This window comes from Eurosta solidaginis, chromosome 1 (assembly GCF_040869045.1).
Source record: "Eurosta solidaginis isolate ZX-2024a chromosome 1, ASM4086904v1, whole genome shotgun sequence".
NCBI lineage: Eukaryota > Metazoa > Arthropoda > Insecta > Diptera > Tephritidae > Eurosta > Eurosta solidaginis.
In genome coordinates, this window is record NC_090319.1 from 304,662,533 (window position 1) to 304,678,690 (window position 16,158).

General features: G+C 36.9%; 1 protein-coding gene across 3 annotated transcripts in view; it reads left to right on the forward strand.

Moving 5' to 3' along the window:
* LOC137237556 (pyruvate kinase-like) overlaps positions 1-15,045 on the forward strand; it is a 48,625-nt gene extending 33,580 nt beyond the window's left edge. For all 3 annotated transcript variants that reach the window (XM_067761318.1, XM_067761319.1, XM_067761317.1), the window contains 3 exons: positions 9,782-11,180; positions 11,258-11,414; positions 14,749-15,045. In XM_067761318.1, coding sequence (XP_067617419.1) covers positions 9,782-11,180; positions 11,258-11,414; positions 14,749-14,761 — 1,569 coding nt within the window. In that variant the 3' untranslated portion in view covers positions 14,762-15,045. The remainder of the gene's footprint in view (positions 1-9,781; positions 11,181-11,257; positions 11,415-14,748) is intronic.
* Positions 15,046-16,158: the final 1,113 nt, after the last annotated feature.

Consider the following 16,158-nt stretch of genomic DNA (forward strand, 5'->3'; position numbering starts at 1 on the left):
AGCAAAATATAAAAAAAACAAAATAAAATTCAATTAAATTAAAAAATTTAATTGTTAAAATCAAATCGAAAGTACAACTAAATAAAATTAAATTAAATTAATTAAATGATAGCCGGTCAGTTATATGGTTTACGACAGTAGAAATAGGCTTTTTGACCATTATTTGCTGAGTGCAAAGTTAAATAAAACTCCAATATTTCGGCACGACGTTTCGCTAAGCACCTTAGCTTCTTCAGGAGCGAAGCTGTTTTTATTTAGTTATTTTTATTACAAACAACAACAATGTGCATAACTTTGCACTAAGCAAATAATGGCCAAAAAGCCTATTTCTAGTGTCGTAAATTAAATTAAATGAAATAAAACAAAATAAAATAGAAATTTAATTAAATTAAAATAAGAGGTAAAAAAAATATAATTAAAAGCAAAATACAATAAAATAAAATGAAAAAAAATTAGGTAAGATAAAATAAATAAAAATAATACAAAATAAAACAAAATTTAATTGAATAAAAAAAATAAATTAAGATAAAATAAAGTAAAATGAAATAAAATAAAATGAATTTTTAATAAATAAAATGAGATAAAAAATTTAAGTATAATTGCAAAAAGAATAAAAAAAATGAAGTACATAGTATAAATTATAATAACATAAAACAAAATTAAATTAAATTAAAATTAAGTAAAATAACATAATACAAAAAAAAAATTAATATAAATGTTTTGGTTTTTTAACGTAGCATTTTATTTTGGATTTATTAATTTCATTTTGCTTCGTTTTATTTAAGTTAATTTTATTTTATCTACTATTTTTTTACTTTAAGTTATAAATTTTTTCTCCAATACATTATGTGAAAAATCTTCATATAAAGAATTAATTTCTGAAATGGTAACTACGCTACGTTAGCAATTTTCCAATAAAAGGGAATAAGCCCCGCGTACCTTAACTCACTGCACCGGCATAAGCCAAGCTGGCAAGTGGGTTGCCCATCTAAAACAGAAATGGCTTTTTTTTATCCACGTTCTTCCAAAAATTTGCTAAATGCATTATACGGATATGGGTATGTCAAGAATAAATCAAAACCATGCACCCTTTTTGTTATTTCAAAGTAACGGGTGGAATATTTCGGCTCATTACAATGTGCAACATCCGGCTGGGTATTGGACCAAACCCACTTTCTTGAAGACATTGAAGCTTATGTAGACAAAATACTATCTCCGTTTTTCGAAGTTAGCCTCAAAAAAAAGATATCGGCTTTCGAAGTTCGAAATTCTACATTTCGAAATTTTATTTTATTTTATTTTTTGTTAACGCGATCAGCAAATTAAAAAACTAAAAATGTGGTATGGGCCGCCTTTTTTTGTTTTTTTTGTTTGAATGGCTAAATTCTTTTTTTGAAAAATTTTGTATAACAGCTATTATACGAGGTGAAAAGTCAGAATTTCGGAAATATGAAAAAAATATGAAGTTCTGACTTTCACCTCGCATAACAGCTGTTATACTAAATCTTTCAAAAAAGAATTCAGCCCTTCAAATAAGGGAAAATAGTGGACCGCGACCACATTTTTACTTTTTTAATTTGCTGAACGCGTTAACAAAAAAAAATAAAAATTCCAAATATATAATTTCGAACTTCGAAAGCCGATATCTGTTGTTACGAATGTTAGCAATACTAAGTGATACTCACATCCCTAGTCTGATGCTAAGTAAATGAAGTCACAACAACAATAAAGCAGACAGTCACTTGTATCTACATAAACGAATAAATAATTATGTCTACACATATGTACGTACACGCAGCAGAGAAGAGATGCACAAACACATGCAGATATCTGAGATGCTCCCAAAAGTATGCAATTGTAATTGTGGAAGTGTCGCTCACAAATACAAGCATATGAGAAGCTATATACGTGCAACTGTAGTCATAATTATATGGCGGTGATTAAGTAAATTCTGGAAGCGCCTAGAAGATGCCACGAGGAAATCACAGAGTATAAAAGCACCAGCGGTAGAGGCGCTACAAGCAGTTTCAGTTAAGCACGCTATCTGTCGGGCAATAGATCAGTTTCATTTAAGCTATCAGTCAGTTTGGTTATTGAGCCAGCTAGTTGCAAACAATAAGTGTTATTGTGAAGTAATTTAATAAAGACAATTTTCCCATTATTCAATATTGGAGCTATTTATTCAACAGTTTAGTGATACGAAGTTAGCAAAAGGGCAAATAAGAGGATTTGCAGTAAATTCGTTACAATTGGTGTCAGAAGAGGAATTGTTGAATAAATTCCAGAGGACAACAAGGACATGGCAAAGTTCAGTGAATTGAAGGCCCAGCAACTGAAGAAGGAGTTGGAGAGCCGTGGATTGAATGCAACCGGCATTAAACTTGAACTTCAGGCACGACTACGAGAGGCAATGGAAGCAGAAGGAATTAACGTGGAAGAGTATGTCTTTCATCTCTATGTCGGCGAGACAACAACAAAAATTGAAGAGAAAAACGAAACATCGCACAGTTACGAGCACAGACTTGAACATGATATTGGCTGCAATAACTGCTCAAACATCGACAGTGGCATCTCAGCTGGAATCGCAGGAGACAAGTTTAACATCCAAGATGGAAGCACAGCAGACACGCATTTCAGAAATGTCGTCACAAATGTCATCTCAACTGGAATCGCAGGAGACATGCATAACATCTAAGATTGAAGCACAGGAGACGCGTATTTCCGAAATGTCGGCACAAATTTCAGCACAGATATCAACTCAGATCTCCCCACAACTAGAAGAGCAGGAAGTACGCATATGGAAGGAAAACTAACCCAGTTTCATGAAGGCTTCAGTGGTCGACAGGATAAAATAGGGGCAGAGATGGATGCTTTGAAAGATAGGATCCAGGAATTACAATTGAACCGCCCAGCAGTTTCAACGAGTAATCCTAAGGTAAAAACACCATCCTTTGACGCTTATGTTCCTTTCCAGGTCTTTAAACTACAGTTTGAGAAGACCGCAGCAGTGAACAACTGGAATGCTGAAGATAAAGTGGCTACACTCTTCGTAGCATTGAAAGGACCAGCTGCCGAAATCTTACAGACTATTCCAGAGTACGAACGGAACAGCTATGAAGCATTGATGGCCGCTGTCGAGAGACGTAATGGAAGCGAGCATAGAAAACAGATATACCAAATGGAGTTACTGAACCGCTTCCAGAAGCCTGGTGAGACTTTGCAAGAGTTTTCGTCAGATGTTGAAAGGCTGGCACATCTTGCAAATGCGGACGCACCCGTGGAATACACTGAAAGGGTAAAGATACAGAGCTTTATAAATGGCATACGGGACGTCGAAACAAAGCGAGCTACATATGCAAACCCAAAGCCAACATTCGCAGAAACGGTGTCACAAGCTCTGATTCAGGAAACAGCGTCGCTTCTATGTAAGCCAGTTTTCAAAGCACGCCGTGTGGAAGTAGAAACGCCAGAGTGGGTAGACGCAATATTGGAGGCGCTGAAAGTATCGCAAAAGCGGAGTGAAAGAGATCAAATGCTTCAAATGCGGGAAGGCCGGTCACATTGCACGTCATTGCGATCTTGGACCTAATAGTTCCAACAATGTGGGTGGCCGTAAACGCAAAGCTGGAGGAGATGAGCAAGAGCATGTCAGATGTAAAGAACGAAAACTTGCCCCAGCTATTAATGTCCCGTGATATCTGTGTCGCAAATTGGAAGAAAATCGAGCAGTCTTGCCGTCGAAGGAAAGATGGATGGCAAGGAGCGTGTACTGACTGTAGATACGGGCGCATCTCATTCCTTGATTCGATCTGATTTAGTCAACAGGAGAGTAAACCCGTTACCTAGAGCAAGGTTGCGTACGGTCACAGGCGAGTATAACCAAGTCCAGGGAGAAGTGATGTGTGTAGTCCTAAATGGGAAGGTCATGGTTCTACACAAATTCGTTGTGGCGGAGATCATTGATGATGTCATATTGGGAGTGGACTTCTTAGTTGACCATGGCATCAGGATCGATATGCCAAGAAAGATTATGCGCTATGAGAACCAGGATGTGCCACTTAACTTCAGTTTGGAAGAAGGGTTCAGCAGTAATCGAGTGCTGGTGAAAGAGATTCGACAAAAACCGCAAAAGTCAAAGGCAGCAGATCGGGCAAGGGTTGATGGAACGAATGGGCCAAATAAATCAAAACCGAAGGTACCTGTGAGAGAAACACTGGCATTGAAAAGCCCTAACGGACGTACTAAAACGAAGGAAAGAATTTCGCAGAAAGAATGCAAGGATGGTTTCAAGCCAGAGCACACTACTGTTGTGAAACGTCGGAACGATACTGATTATGCAAAGCAAATCCGTCCAGCGTAAGCTCTACGAAGTAGTTCATTGGCCAAACAACAGAGAACGAACCAGGGTATTGAGTAGTACGATGAAACACAGGCACGATGAGAACAATAATTCGAAAGGTTTCTTGGCGGGAGATTTGGTACTGTTATACAACCCTCACCGGCGGAAAGGTGTTCTATCCAAGTTTCGGTGCCGTTGGGAAGGCCCGTACAAAGTTGTGAAGAAGATCAGTGACACCATCTACCGCATACAAACCATTTGGAAACCACGAGGTAGAAGAGTGGTACATTTGGAGATGCTGGCAGCGTTTAGATCATTCCGATCAGACTTAGGTGGAGGACAGTGTTACGAATGTTAGCAACACTAAGTGATACTCACATCCACTCACAAGTTATAATTATATGGCGGTGACTAAGTAAATTCTGGAAACGCCTACAAGATGCCACGCGGAAATCACAGAGTATAAAAGCACCAGCGGTAGAGGCGCTACAAGCAGTTTCAGTTAAGCACGCTATCTGTCGGGCAATAGATCAGTTTCATTTAAGCTATCACTCAGTTTGGTTATTAAGCCAGCTAGTTGCAAAGTATAAGTGTTATTGTGAAGTACTTTAATAAAGGCCATTTTTCCCTTATTCAATATTGGAGTTATTTATTCAACAGTTTAGTGATACGAACTTAGCAAAAGGGCAAATAAGAGGATTTGCAGTAAATTCGTTACAATATTTTTTTGAGGCTAACTTCGAAAAAAGGAGATAGTATTTTAGCTACTTAAGCCTCAATCTCTACACAAAAGTGGGTTTGATCGAATACCCAGAAAAAAACGAGTCAAATTTTGAGCACGTACTTTGTGAATTTCAACTGCTTAGATGGTATTGTTTATTTATTCTTTAGTAAAATAATGAAACTTAATAAAAGCTTATACCTGGGATTCATTTTTTAAGTGTTGTTTATTTACTGTTAGAATAAATATTTGTAATGAGACCGTTAATGGAAGTTTATGGGGAAATTCACTTGAAAGAGCATTCATAGAAACAAAAACAAAAGAAAAAGAAAATTAAACAAGTAAGGAAGGTTAAGTTCGGGTGTAACCGAACATTACATACTCAGTTGAAAGCTATGGTGACAACATAAGGGAAAATAACCATGTAGGAAAATGAACCGAGGGTAACCCTGGAATGTGTTTGTATGACATGTGTATCAAATGAAAGGTATTAAAGAGTATTGTATGAGGGAGTGGGCCATAGTCCTATAGGTGGACGCCATTTAGGGATGTCGCTATAAAGGTGGATCAGGGTTGACTCTAGAATTTGTTTGTACGATATGGGATCAGATGAAAGGTGTTAATGAGTATTTTAAAAGGGCGTGGGGCTTAGTTCTATAGGTGGACGCCTTTTCGAGATATCGCCATAAAGGTGGATCAGGGGCGACTCTAGAATGTGTTTGTACAATATAGGTATAAAATTAAATTTATTAATGAGGCTTTTAAAAGGGAATGGTGGTAGTTGTATATGTGACGGCGTTTTCCAGATATCGACCAAAATGTGGACCAGGGTGACGCAGAACATCATCTGTTGGATACCGCTAATTTATTTATATATATAATACCACGACCAGTATTCCTGCCAAGATTTCAAGGGTTTTTTATTTCGCCCTGCAGAACTTTTTCATTTCATTCTACATAATATGGTAGGTGTCACACCCATTTTACAAAGTTTTTTTCTAAAGTTATATTTTGCGTCAATAAACCAATCCATTACCATGTTTCATCCCTTTTTTCGTATTTGGTATAGAATTATGGCATTTTTTCAATTTTTCGTAATTTTCGATATCGAAAAAGTGGGCGTGGTCATAGTCGGGTTTCGGCCATTTTGTATACCAATACAAAGTGAGTTCAGATAAGTACGTGAACTGAGTTTAGTAAAGATATATCGATTTTTGCTCAAGTTATCATGTTAACGGCCGAACGGAAGGACAGACGGTCGACAGTGTATAAAAACTGGGCGTGGCTTCAACCGATTTCGCCCTTTTTCACAGAAGTAAGTTACCGTCCCAGAATCTAAGCCCCTACCAAATTTCCCAAGGATTGGTAAATGTTTGTTCGACTTATGGCATTAAAAGTATCCTAGACAAATTAAATGAAAAAGGGCGGAGCCACGCCCATTTTGAAATTTTCTTTTATTTTTGCATTTTGTTGCACCATATCATTACTGGAGTTGAATGTTGACATAATTTACTTATATACTGTAAATATATTAAATTTTTTGTTAAAATTTGACTTAAAAAAATTTTTTTTTTAAAAATGGGCTTGGTCGTTCTCTGATTTTGCTAATTTTTAATAAGCATACATATAGTAATAAGAGTAACGTTCCTGCCAAATCTCATTATGATATCTGCAACGACTGCCAAATTACAGCTTGCAAAACTTTTAAATTACCTTCTTGTAAAAGTGGGCGGTGTCACGCCCATTGTCCAAAATTGTACTAATTTTCTATTCTGCGTCATAAGTTCAACTCACCTACCAAGTTTCATGGCTTTATCCATCTTTGGTAATGAATTATCGCACTTTTTCGGTTTTTCGAAGTTTTCGATATCGAAAAAGTGGGCGTGTTATAGTCCGATATTGTTCATTTTAAATAGCGATCTGAGATGAGTGCTCAGGAACCTACATACCAAATTTCATCAAGATACCTCAAAATTTACTCAAGTTATCGTGTTAACGGACGGACGGACGAACGGACATGGCTCAATCAAATTTTTTTTCGATCCTGATGATTTTGATATATGGAGATCTATATCTATCTCGATTCCTTTATACCTGTACAACCAACCGTTATCCAATCAAAGTTAATATACTCTGTGAGCTCTGCTTAACTGAGTATAAAAAACTACGAGCAACCCTTTCAAATTGAAATAAATAATATGAAGCTGCATACAGCCAAACCTTTACGCTATAATTTAATACTTTCGAAAGTATCAAATAATATAATTTTGTTTTAGGAACTGCAATGTAAAATTATTGATTTTGTATTTAAAATTTGCTGATGTACTTCAAAAGACTTTGTCTTACAGATGCAACCACTATGTGAAATAAATTAATTAAATTTGAGAAAGCGTCAATTTGATTTTATGAAGTGTATATTGGAACTATTTTCCGTTATTACTTGTCAAATTTGGTATCGAGACAAACCGGTTTCGCGTTGTACCATCATCAGTGTCGATTTTCGTTCTGTTCTGTTGTTGTCGTTTGTCTGGTATTTATAGCTCGTAGGTGCATGAGATAGTATTGTCAAAATAGATGTTTGTTTATGCATATGTGTATGTTTTGCTTGTTCATCAGAATCATATATGTAATACTCCTATATTGCTTATAGAAAATGTTCGCAATGTGTTTTGAATTCGAAATAAAAACAAGACAGCCTATAAAATGTTTATGATTGTAGCAGCATAAGTGTGACAAGAAAAAATTTAAATTTAGGTACATTCGATTATTGAATACAAAAATAAAAACGTTTAAACAGCAATATATCGGCACTCTGATGTTTGGGAATGTACTTAGCTTTTTGTAGCAATATAGGAAGGAGTATTACATACATATATGATCAGAACCGATGGTGGTTGTTACTGATCGATTTGTGGACCGGTTGAGGCAGGTAGAAATCAGTAATTTTAGTTTTTTGTGTGTGTGTGTGTTTTTTTTTTTTTCTTTTGTGCGTTGTATTATTTTGTGCTTACTTTTTGTTGTGTGTCTGTCTGTTGTACCTGTATGATTACTTTGTTTCTTGTAAACATATTTTATATAACATTGCTGCCAACAAAAGATATAAAAAAGCACTAGTAGATAAACCAGAACGAATCAACATAAAACAAAATATAAAAACAAAAAACAATTAAATAAAAAAAGGTGGTCACGATCCGTAGCTTATATTTGCTATAGCATCGTTTCCAACATCAAATGCACAAAACCCCGAACTCTCTTAATGTATAAAATATAAAAATGTATCTACAAGTGACGTCCTGACATTAGCCGCGAAAAGGGCTCAATGGCTTGAAAAAATCAAGCATGTGGAAATCAACCCAATATGGGCACGCGATGACATTAGGCATGACAATGGGACTTAAACGGAATCGCAACTTGCCTAACGTCCGACACACACCATATTACGACATTTTTTGACTTCCTGGAGCAGAATATATGATATCCTTCAAGGTATGAATGGAAATGGGAAATTGAGCTGGAATGTACTCAAAGAATCTGCATCGTAGCGACTTCCTGACTTATTCAGTGTCTTCCAGGCGCAGGTCTATGCCATAATGAGAGCATCCATACAGCTACAGGATAGTACGGTCCCAGATAGAACATTGAAATCAAACAGAAAGAAACAAAGTAATAAAGTGGAATATCGTTTGGAGGTGTCAAGCCTCACTGGTGTCCGTAAATCACACAAATGTCTCCCTTTGCTAGAGCCCGGTGCACAATGTTATTGAACGGAATGAATTTGCAGATGAGATGGCCGGTTATGGTTCCTAAATTATGTGGGTAACCAAATATTTATCCTAGTACATATTTCCTAGGTTAAAAAATAAAGACTTCCAAGCTTTAGAGAGGTCTAAATATTTTCTAAGCTTGTGTATGAACTCACTTCTTATTCGAAACCCCTTATTCATAACAAAAGATTTATAAAGCGTATTTTGACGAATATTAGCATCACTAACCTGATACTAGTATCACTAAGCTGATAACTACTAAGCAGCCACTCGTATGTACGTAAACAAATCAATCAACATTTACACACATATGTACATACAAGGCAACGAAGAGATACTCGCAAACACATGTAATCATCAGCCGAAGTAGTACTCACGCTTACACCCGCATATGGCTATAAGAGAAACATAAACTACAAATAGGTATACATGTATATAGCTAATAACCAAGCAAGGGATACAATTGTTCTGGAATACAGTTTGGCGAAATGACTAGACCTAGGAGAAATGGATGAACGAGAAAACTGAGAGTATAAAAGCAGCACAAGCTGAGGAATCAGCAATCAGTTGATTTAAGCACGCTATTGGTTGTGAAGTATAAGTGTTATTGTGAAGTACTTTCAAAGTAGTCTAATAAAGACCATTTTGCATTATTGAATATTGGAGTTATTTATTCAACAGTTTAGCGATTCAAACGTTAGCAGAAGGTTGGAATTAGCGGAATTTCCCTAAATTCGTTACAGTATCATATCATGGCCTAGAGTATCATGGGAGTACTTCAGAAAAGGGCAAATGTATTTTAGGAAAAGGCTTTCGGACTTTTTACCCTATTTTCAAATATAGGTGGAACCGAGTACACATAAAGCATTTAATGACATGATAAAGCTAAGCTAAGAAGACCACTAGTTTATTCATGCATTAATTATCTCTTTCTTTTTATTTCCTTTCCCCTCGCAGATGAACGAAGTTCCCCAAAAGATGGCCGCTGAAGCTGAAACTCACTTGGATCATATGTGCCGCTTGCAGTTCGATTCGCCTGTACCACATGTACGTCTCTCCGGTATTGTTTGCACCATTGGACCTGCATCGCGCAGTGTTGAAATGCTCGAGCAAATGATGGCAACCGGCATGAATATTGCACGTATGAACTTCTCGCATGGCTCACATGAATATCATGCTGAAACTATGGCCAATGTACGTACTGCTGCCAAAAACTTTGGAGCTAAAATTGGCTATGAATATCCAGTCGCTATTGCATTGGACACCAAGGGACCTGAGATACGTACTGGTCTCATCGAGGGCAGTGGTAGTGGTGAAGTGGAATTAAAAAAGAATGAACTCATTAAGCTATCGACCAATCCAGCTTTCCTAGAGAAGGGCAACAAAGATACAATCTATGTTGATTATACAAATATTGTTAAGGTCATACAACCAGGCAATCGTGTATTCGTTGACGATGGTCTCATCTCATTGGTCGTCAAAGAGATACAAGGTGATGCGTTGGTCTGCCAAATTGAGAATGGTGGCGCTTTGGGTTCACGTAAGGGTGTTAATTTGCCTGGTGTGCCAGTCGATTTGCCAGCTGTTTCAGAAAAAGATAAATCCGATTTGAAATTTGGTGTTGAACAGAAAGTTGACATGGTTTTCGCTTCATTCATTCGTAATGCTGCTGCGCTCACCGAAATCCGCGGCGTTTTAGGTGAAGAAGGTAAAAATATCAAAATTATCTCAAAGATTGAAAATCAGCAAGGTATGCACAATTTGGATGAGATTATCGAGGCTTCAGATGGTATTATGGTGGCACGTGGTGATTTGGGTATTGAGATACCACCAGAAAAGGTATTTTTGGCACAAAAGGCAATGATTGCACGTTGCAACAAATCGGGCAAGCCCGTCATTTGCGCTACACAAATGTTAGAGTCCATGGTGAAGAAACCACGTCCAACACGTGCTGAAATCTCTGATGTGGCTAATGCTATTTTGGATGGTGCCGATTGTGTCATGTTGTCAGGTGAAACCGCAAAGGGTGAATATCCATTGGAATGTGTACTTACCATGGCAAAGACCTGCAAGGAAGCTGAAGCCGCTTTGTGGCATAAAAATTTGTTTGCCGATTTGGTTCATAGTGCACAAATTTCCTCCTCAGTGAATTCGGCACATGCTGTAGCGATTGCTGCTGTTGAAGCTGCACATAAATCGCTGGCTGCCGCTATTGTGGTTATAACGACTTCTGGAAAGTCTGCACATTTTCTAAGCAAATATCGTCCACGTTGTCCAATTATTATGGTGACACGCTTCCCACAAATTGCTAGACAGGCGCATTTATATCGCGGCATCATACCGCTTGTATATACTGGTAATTTTGAGGGCCGACAGAGATGGCTTTTGGTCTGTCATATTTAATCATTAATTCCTTCTTTATTATTTTTCTAGAACCTGCTCTAACCGACTGGCTAAAGGACGTTGATGTTCGTGTACAATTTGGCGTGCAAGTTGGCAAGAAGAGTGGTTTCCTTAAATCTGGTGATCCAGTTATTATTGTTACTGGCTGGAAGCAAGGATCTGGATTTACAAACACCATGCGTATTGTGTGCGTACAAGATGATGATTGTCCTGATTGTTCGTGTTATTGATGATTGTGTGCTTCATTGATTGATTGATTGATGAGAAGAGTGCTTGAAGATTGGTTCGAGTGCAAGTTTAACAAATTAGTTATGTTAAGTTTGGTAGCGATTTAGTTTAGCACCCCCCGAGTTCGGGGTTTAACTTGGTATCAAATGAAAGAGGGAGTTCTCCCGATCACAAATATATATATTTTAAAGTGCGCAAACTTATAATTTAAAAGTTATTTGTTGTTAAAGTTTGCAAATTTCTATGCATAGGCGGCCTTCGGCCGCGCTTATAAAAAAGTCCGGGTGTGTGGTATAACCGTGGCTACCGCCACACCGTGGCTACCGCCACACCCGGACTTGGCATGGCGTAGCCCAGGGTTATTTTTTATAAGCGCGGCCGAAGGCCGCCTACGCGGAAAGATGTTTCAACTTCTCAAAATGAGTAGTAAAAATATATATTTTCCTTTTTCTTTATTAACTGAAAGGTGGTAAGGTAATATTTATATTTGTTTTTTTTTTTTGTTTATGTGGCAGCACAGCTTTGTAATGTCATCAATAAAATATATATGTATATATATGAATGTGCATGTTGCTACGAAAGCGCGATTGATTTAATAAAAACATTTATAATAAGTAAAAACAATGCAAAAATGAAATGTGAAATATACAAAAATGCAATTTAAGTTTATCGTTGCCAATTTATATAGATATTTATGTGGATTAAGGTTTTGAAAGATATGTAAATTTTAATTTAAAGTGCTATAGAAATTTGCTAAATTTGCACTTTAACAACAAATAACTTTTAAATTATAAGTTTGCGCACTTTAAAATATATATATTTGTGATCGGGACAACTCCCTTTTTCATTTAATACCAAGTTTTACCCCGAACTCGGGGGGTGCTATTCTAAAATTTTCCCCTTACAATTTCACTCCATTCGCAGTTTGTTTCCAAAGTGCTGTGTTATAACCACTTTTTTGTCAAAAGTAAACCTAACAAAAATTTGGATTTGTCGGAGGTATTTTTGACATTACTGACTCTTAGTTTTTTCTTTTGACCATTTTTATGGATTTAACGTAACAGACTTCTTTTTCTTTTCTTATACTTAAGATGCGTAATCTTGTATTGAAAACTGCGCTGGAACGGGGGACTGTTCACTCGATGTATGTACATATATACGACGAACGTTCAATCCGTTCTATTAGCATCGGATACTAGTGTTGGCAGAATTGTCAGGTATCGAGGCTTGCTGCCTCATAGAAGCTGCATCATAGAAAGCTTTTAGAATTAGCCAAGAAGAGTTAATTTATTAGATAAGTCCTGGTACATAATTCGTTTTTTCCGTTTGCTCGCCAACCATACCTAAACTTATATCTAGGGAGTTCTACACTATTGTGGATAAGACAAGTGTGATAACTTCTGCATAGACGTAAAAATTACAAATTGAATGGATCACCTGATTTTTAATTGACTATCGCTGTCTCATTCTGTATCTCTTTCTATCACCCGCTGGAGATAGCCGGCCCTATGCGCCGCCATACTGAACATCCTGTCAAAACGCTGCCAAAATGCTAAAAAGTAACCATATTGAACATCCTGTCAGGCAGTTGAGGGATAAGATATCACACTTGTTTTTTCCACAATGTTCTACACCTTTTGAGTACGTTGACGTTCTAAAAGCAAAAGCATGCTCAAGCTGCAAATTTTTTTTTTATATAAGGTTTAAGTGGATGCCGTGAAAGCAGACATAGCTCTGTGTCAGGTGGCCCGTTGTGATACCACAAAAATACACCATTATCTCTACTCTTCGAGCCATTTCGAAAACCTGTTAAAGGGAAAAGCTACCAAGACCTTAATATCATACTCCACGACAACCGGGCGGATATTTACCAATAAACGAGTTCTTAGGCAGCGCTGTCTGGCACTACTAAACGTGGGGCAGTTGCACATGATACCACAACCATTTCCTTTTATGGGTCATGCACCAGTTTGCTTGGCAACTTTACCTCGAGTTTCGCGGATCATCTCCCAGTCTCGCACAAGTACCTACTTCTTATCATAACCTTTTCTGCTGTCTTCCTTGAAAAGACCTTTTGTTTGTAAGAAAATTATCAATAAGCCACTGGATCAGTAACTTAGATCCCTGTGAAACTCTCCTAGCATATTTGGTAATCACTGGCTTCCCAACGGGCTGTTCCTGTAAACAGGGCGATCAGCTGTTGTTGTTGTTGTTTTTGTAACGATAAAGACATTCCCCGAAGGCCTTGGGGAGTGTTATCGATGTTGAAGATTCTTTGCCGGATACAGATCCGTTACGTTCCGGTACCAAGCCCGACCATCTCGGGAACCGACGATCAGAGCACATGTATGCTGTTATAGTTTTTCATCTGCTAATGCGGTACCAGGTTTTAATCGAAGACGATCTCGCAAGTTTACACATGTCGATTCTTACCAACTTTGAGCAATCCATTTCATTCCAGATTGGGTACGCGGGATTTTAATCAGCTTTTATAGCATACATGAATTAAAAAAATAAATACTTGGTACCATTTACCTCTTCTAATGGGGTAGTGACTTGCGAATACATAGCCTCTCCTACTCAATTGTCAACCTCACCTTCCCGTGGTGAACTCTGTTTCGCTGACGAGGCTCTGGCGACCGAGATTGGGCGGTTATAACCCTTACATCAAGCACGGAGGAAATGCCGCTGCCATGCCATGTCCTTCTCATTCTAGAAGGTTGCGTTGGGTTAGTACCCCGGCCGTAAAAAACCCTCACTCAAGAAACGGAAACACACCTCGGATATATCCGCTCTATGCTCCGACTAGGAGCGATAAGTTGTGCTTATGGATGGCTATGGTATTAGTTTTAACTTTTGCGATTGTCAACTAGATGTTCAATTCTATCTAGGAATACAACTACTACCATTTACCTCTGAGGAGTCTTAGATTATCTACCAATTTCCGGCGTGCTCCTTTTTAATTTTTTCTACAAAATAGCGGAAAGGAACCTACATGTTTTAAACTGACTCCGAACGTCAGCTCGGAGTGTTTGCCAAACCACCCGCTCAAAACTTTTTTTTTTATTTTTGATGTGGCTTTCATTTTCAAAACTTTGGTGAGATAGGGCGTATTAAACACGATGGTCAATATTAGCTGGGACTCAAATCTACTATCGTTATATAGTTCGAATCTTATCTTTTAACATCTCGAAAATGTTAAAATTTTGCTGTGTGTAATCTTGATGCATGTGAACACGTCCTGTTTACCTATTATTAAACACTGATTAAAAAATATTATTTTATTCCAACAGATATATTGATTAAATACCACCCTTAGAATTCTACCTCGAACTCAACAAAATGAAATAAGCAAACATACCGGAAAATCAAGCGTTCAATGGTAAGCGCACAACTTCATCCTGCTGCAGCTAAACTGAGTTACACAAACCACTTAATTCAAAAAACTTAGCATTAAACTTTAGATATGTTAATGTTCATTTAGTGAATGCTAATATAATAAAAAGTTGGTATTAATTTCCTTTCACTATTGAAGAGAAATATATTAAATGTTATGAATTAAAGTGCGAATAAAAAAAACTACCATCAAATTGTTGTATTTGTATTGTTCATTATATTAGCTTGTGAATTCTAAGAATTAGTAAGTGATATCTTGCTTGTGTTTTGAAGATAATTTCAACATCTCAGATCTGTTACTTCTTAAATGTGTTAAATAAAAGAAAAATGTCACATACTCGAAGGCTTTATTTTATTTTATTTATTTGATAGCAGCCCTTTCCAGCGGAGTCATCCAATCGTCCCCATTATTTCCTCTTCTAGGGTTGAAAAAGTAGCAAAATACTTCATAATACTTCGAATACAGAATGTAAGCGGAAGTGTAGTCACTAATTGTAGCATAATGCGGGAACAATGTACATGTTGAGCTCATATGGGCGACATCAAACAGCAAGTCAAGGCAAGGAAAGTAAAGGAAAAGAGAAAAGGAAATTAAAGGACAGCCTAGGAAAGGAATGAAAAGAAAAAAAGAAAAGAAAATAACATAAAATGAACGAAAACCAAAAAAAATTTAGAGAAAAAAAATTGAATTAAATCCAATAAAATAAAATAAAAGGAAAGCAAAAAAGGAGGGGAGTATAAAGAAATGATTAGAATTCAAAACAGAGGCCGGAGCTAACTATTTGCTATAGAAGTGTTAACGGTTCGTTATAAATGAGTTATCGGTTCATCATCGACAGATTATGGGTTATTATCAATTTCTTATCGACGACGTATGGCTTGTCATAGGTGCATTATTGACGAGATATACACGAGTCATAGATTTGTTATAGGTTTGCTTTCAAAAAGTAATCCACTGTTTATCGAAATTTAACGAAATGTTATGAAAAAATTGTCGACTAGTTAACGATTCGCTATCGAAAAGTTATCGATATTTTTAAGCCGGGATGGCTTGGTTTTCTTGCGATAAATAAATACACGATACAAACTCGTGTGGTAGCGAACAGTTTCTTTTATTTTTAAAAACTAACGATGCGTACTTATATACTAATCGATATCAATGAACACTTAGAATCGATAAATGATATTATGGATCACAATTAGGGTCTGTTCACATATAAAGGAGTTTACAATATGTTATCAGAAAGCTATAGACTTTTTTTGTGAAAGTTGTCTCTTATTTATCGCAAAGTTATGGATAAGTTATC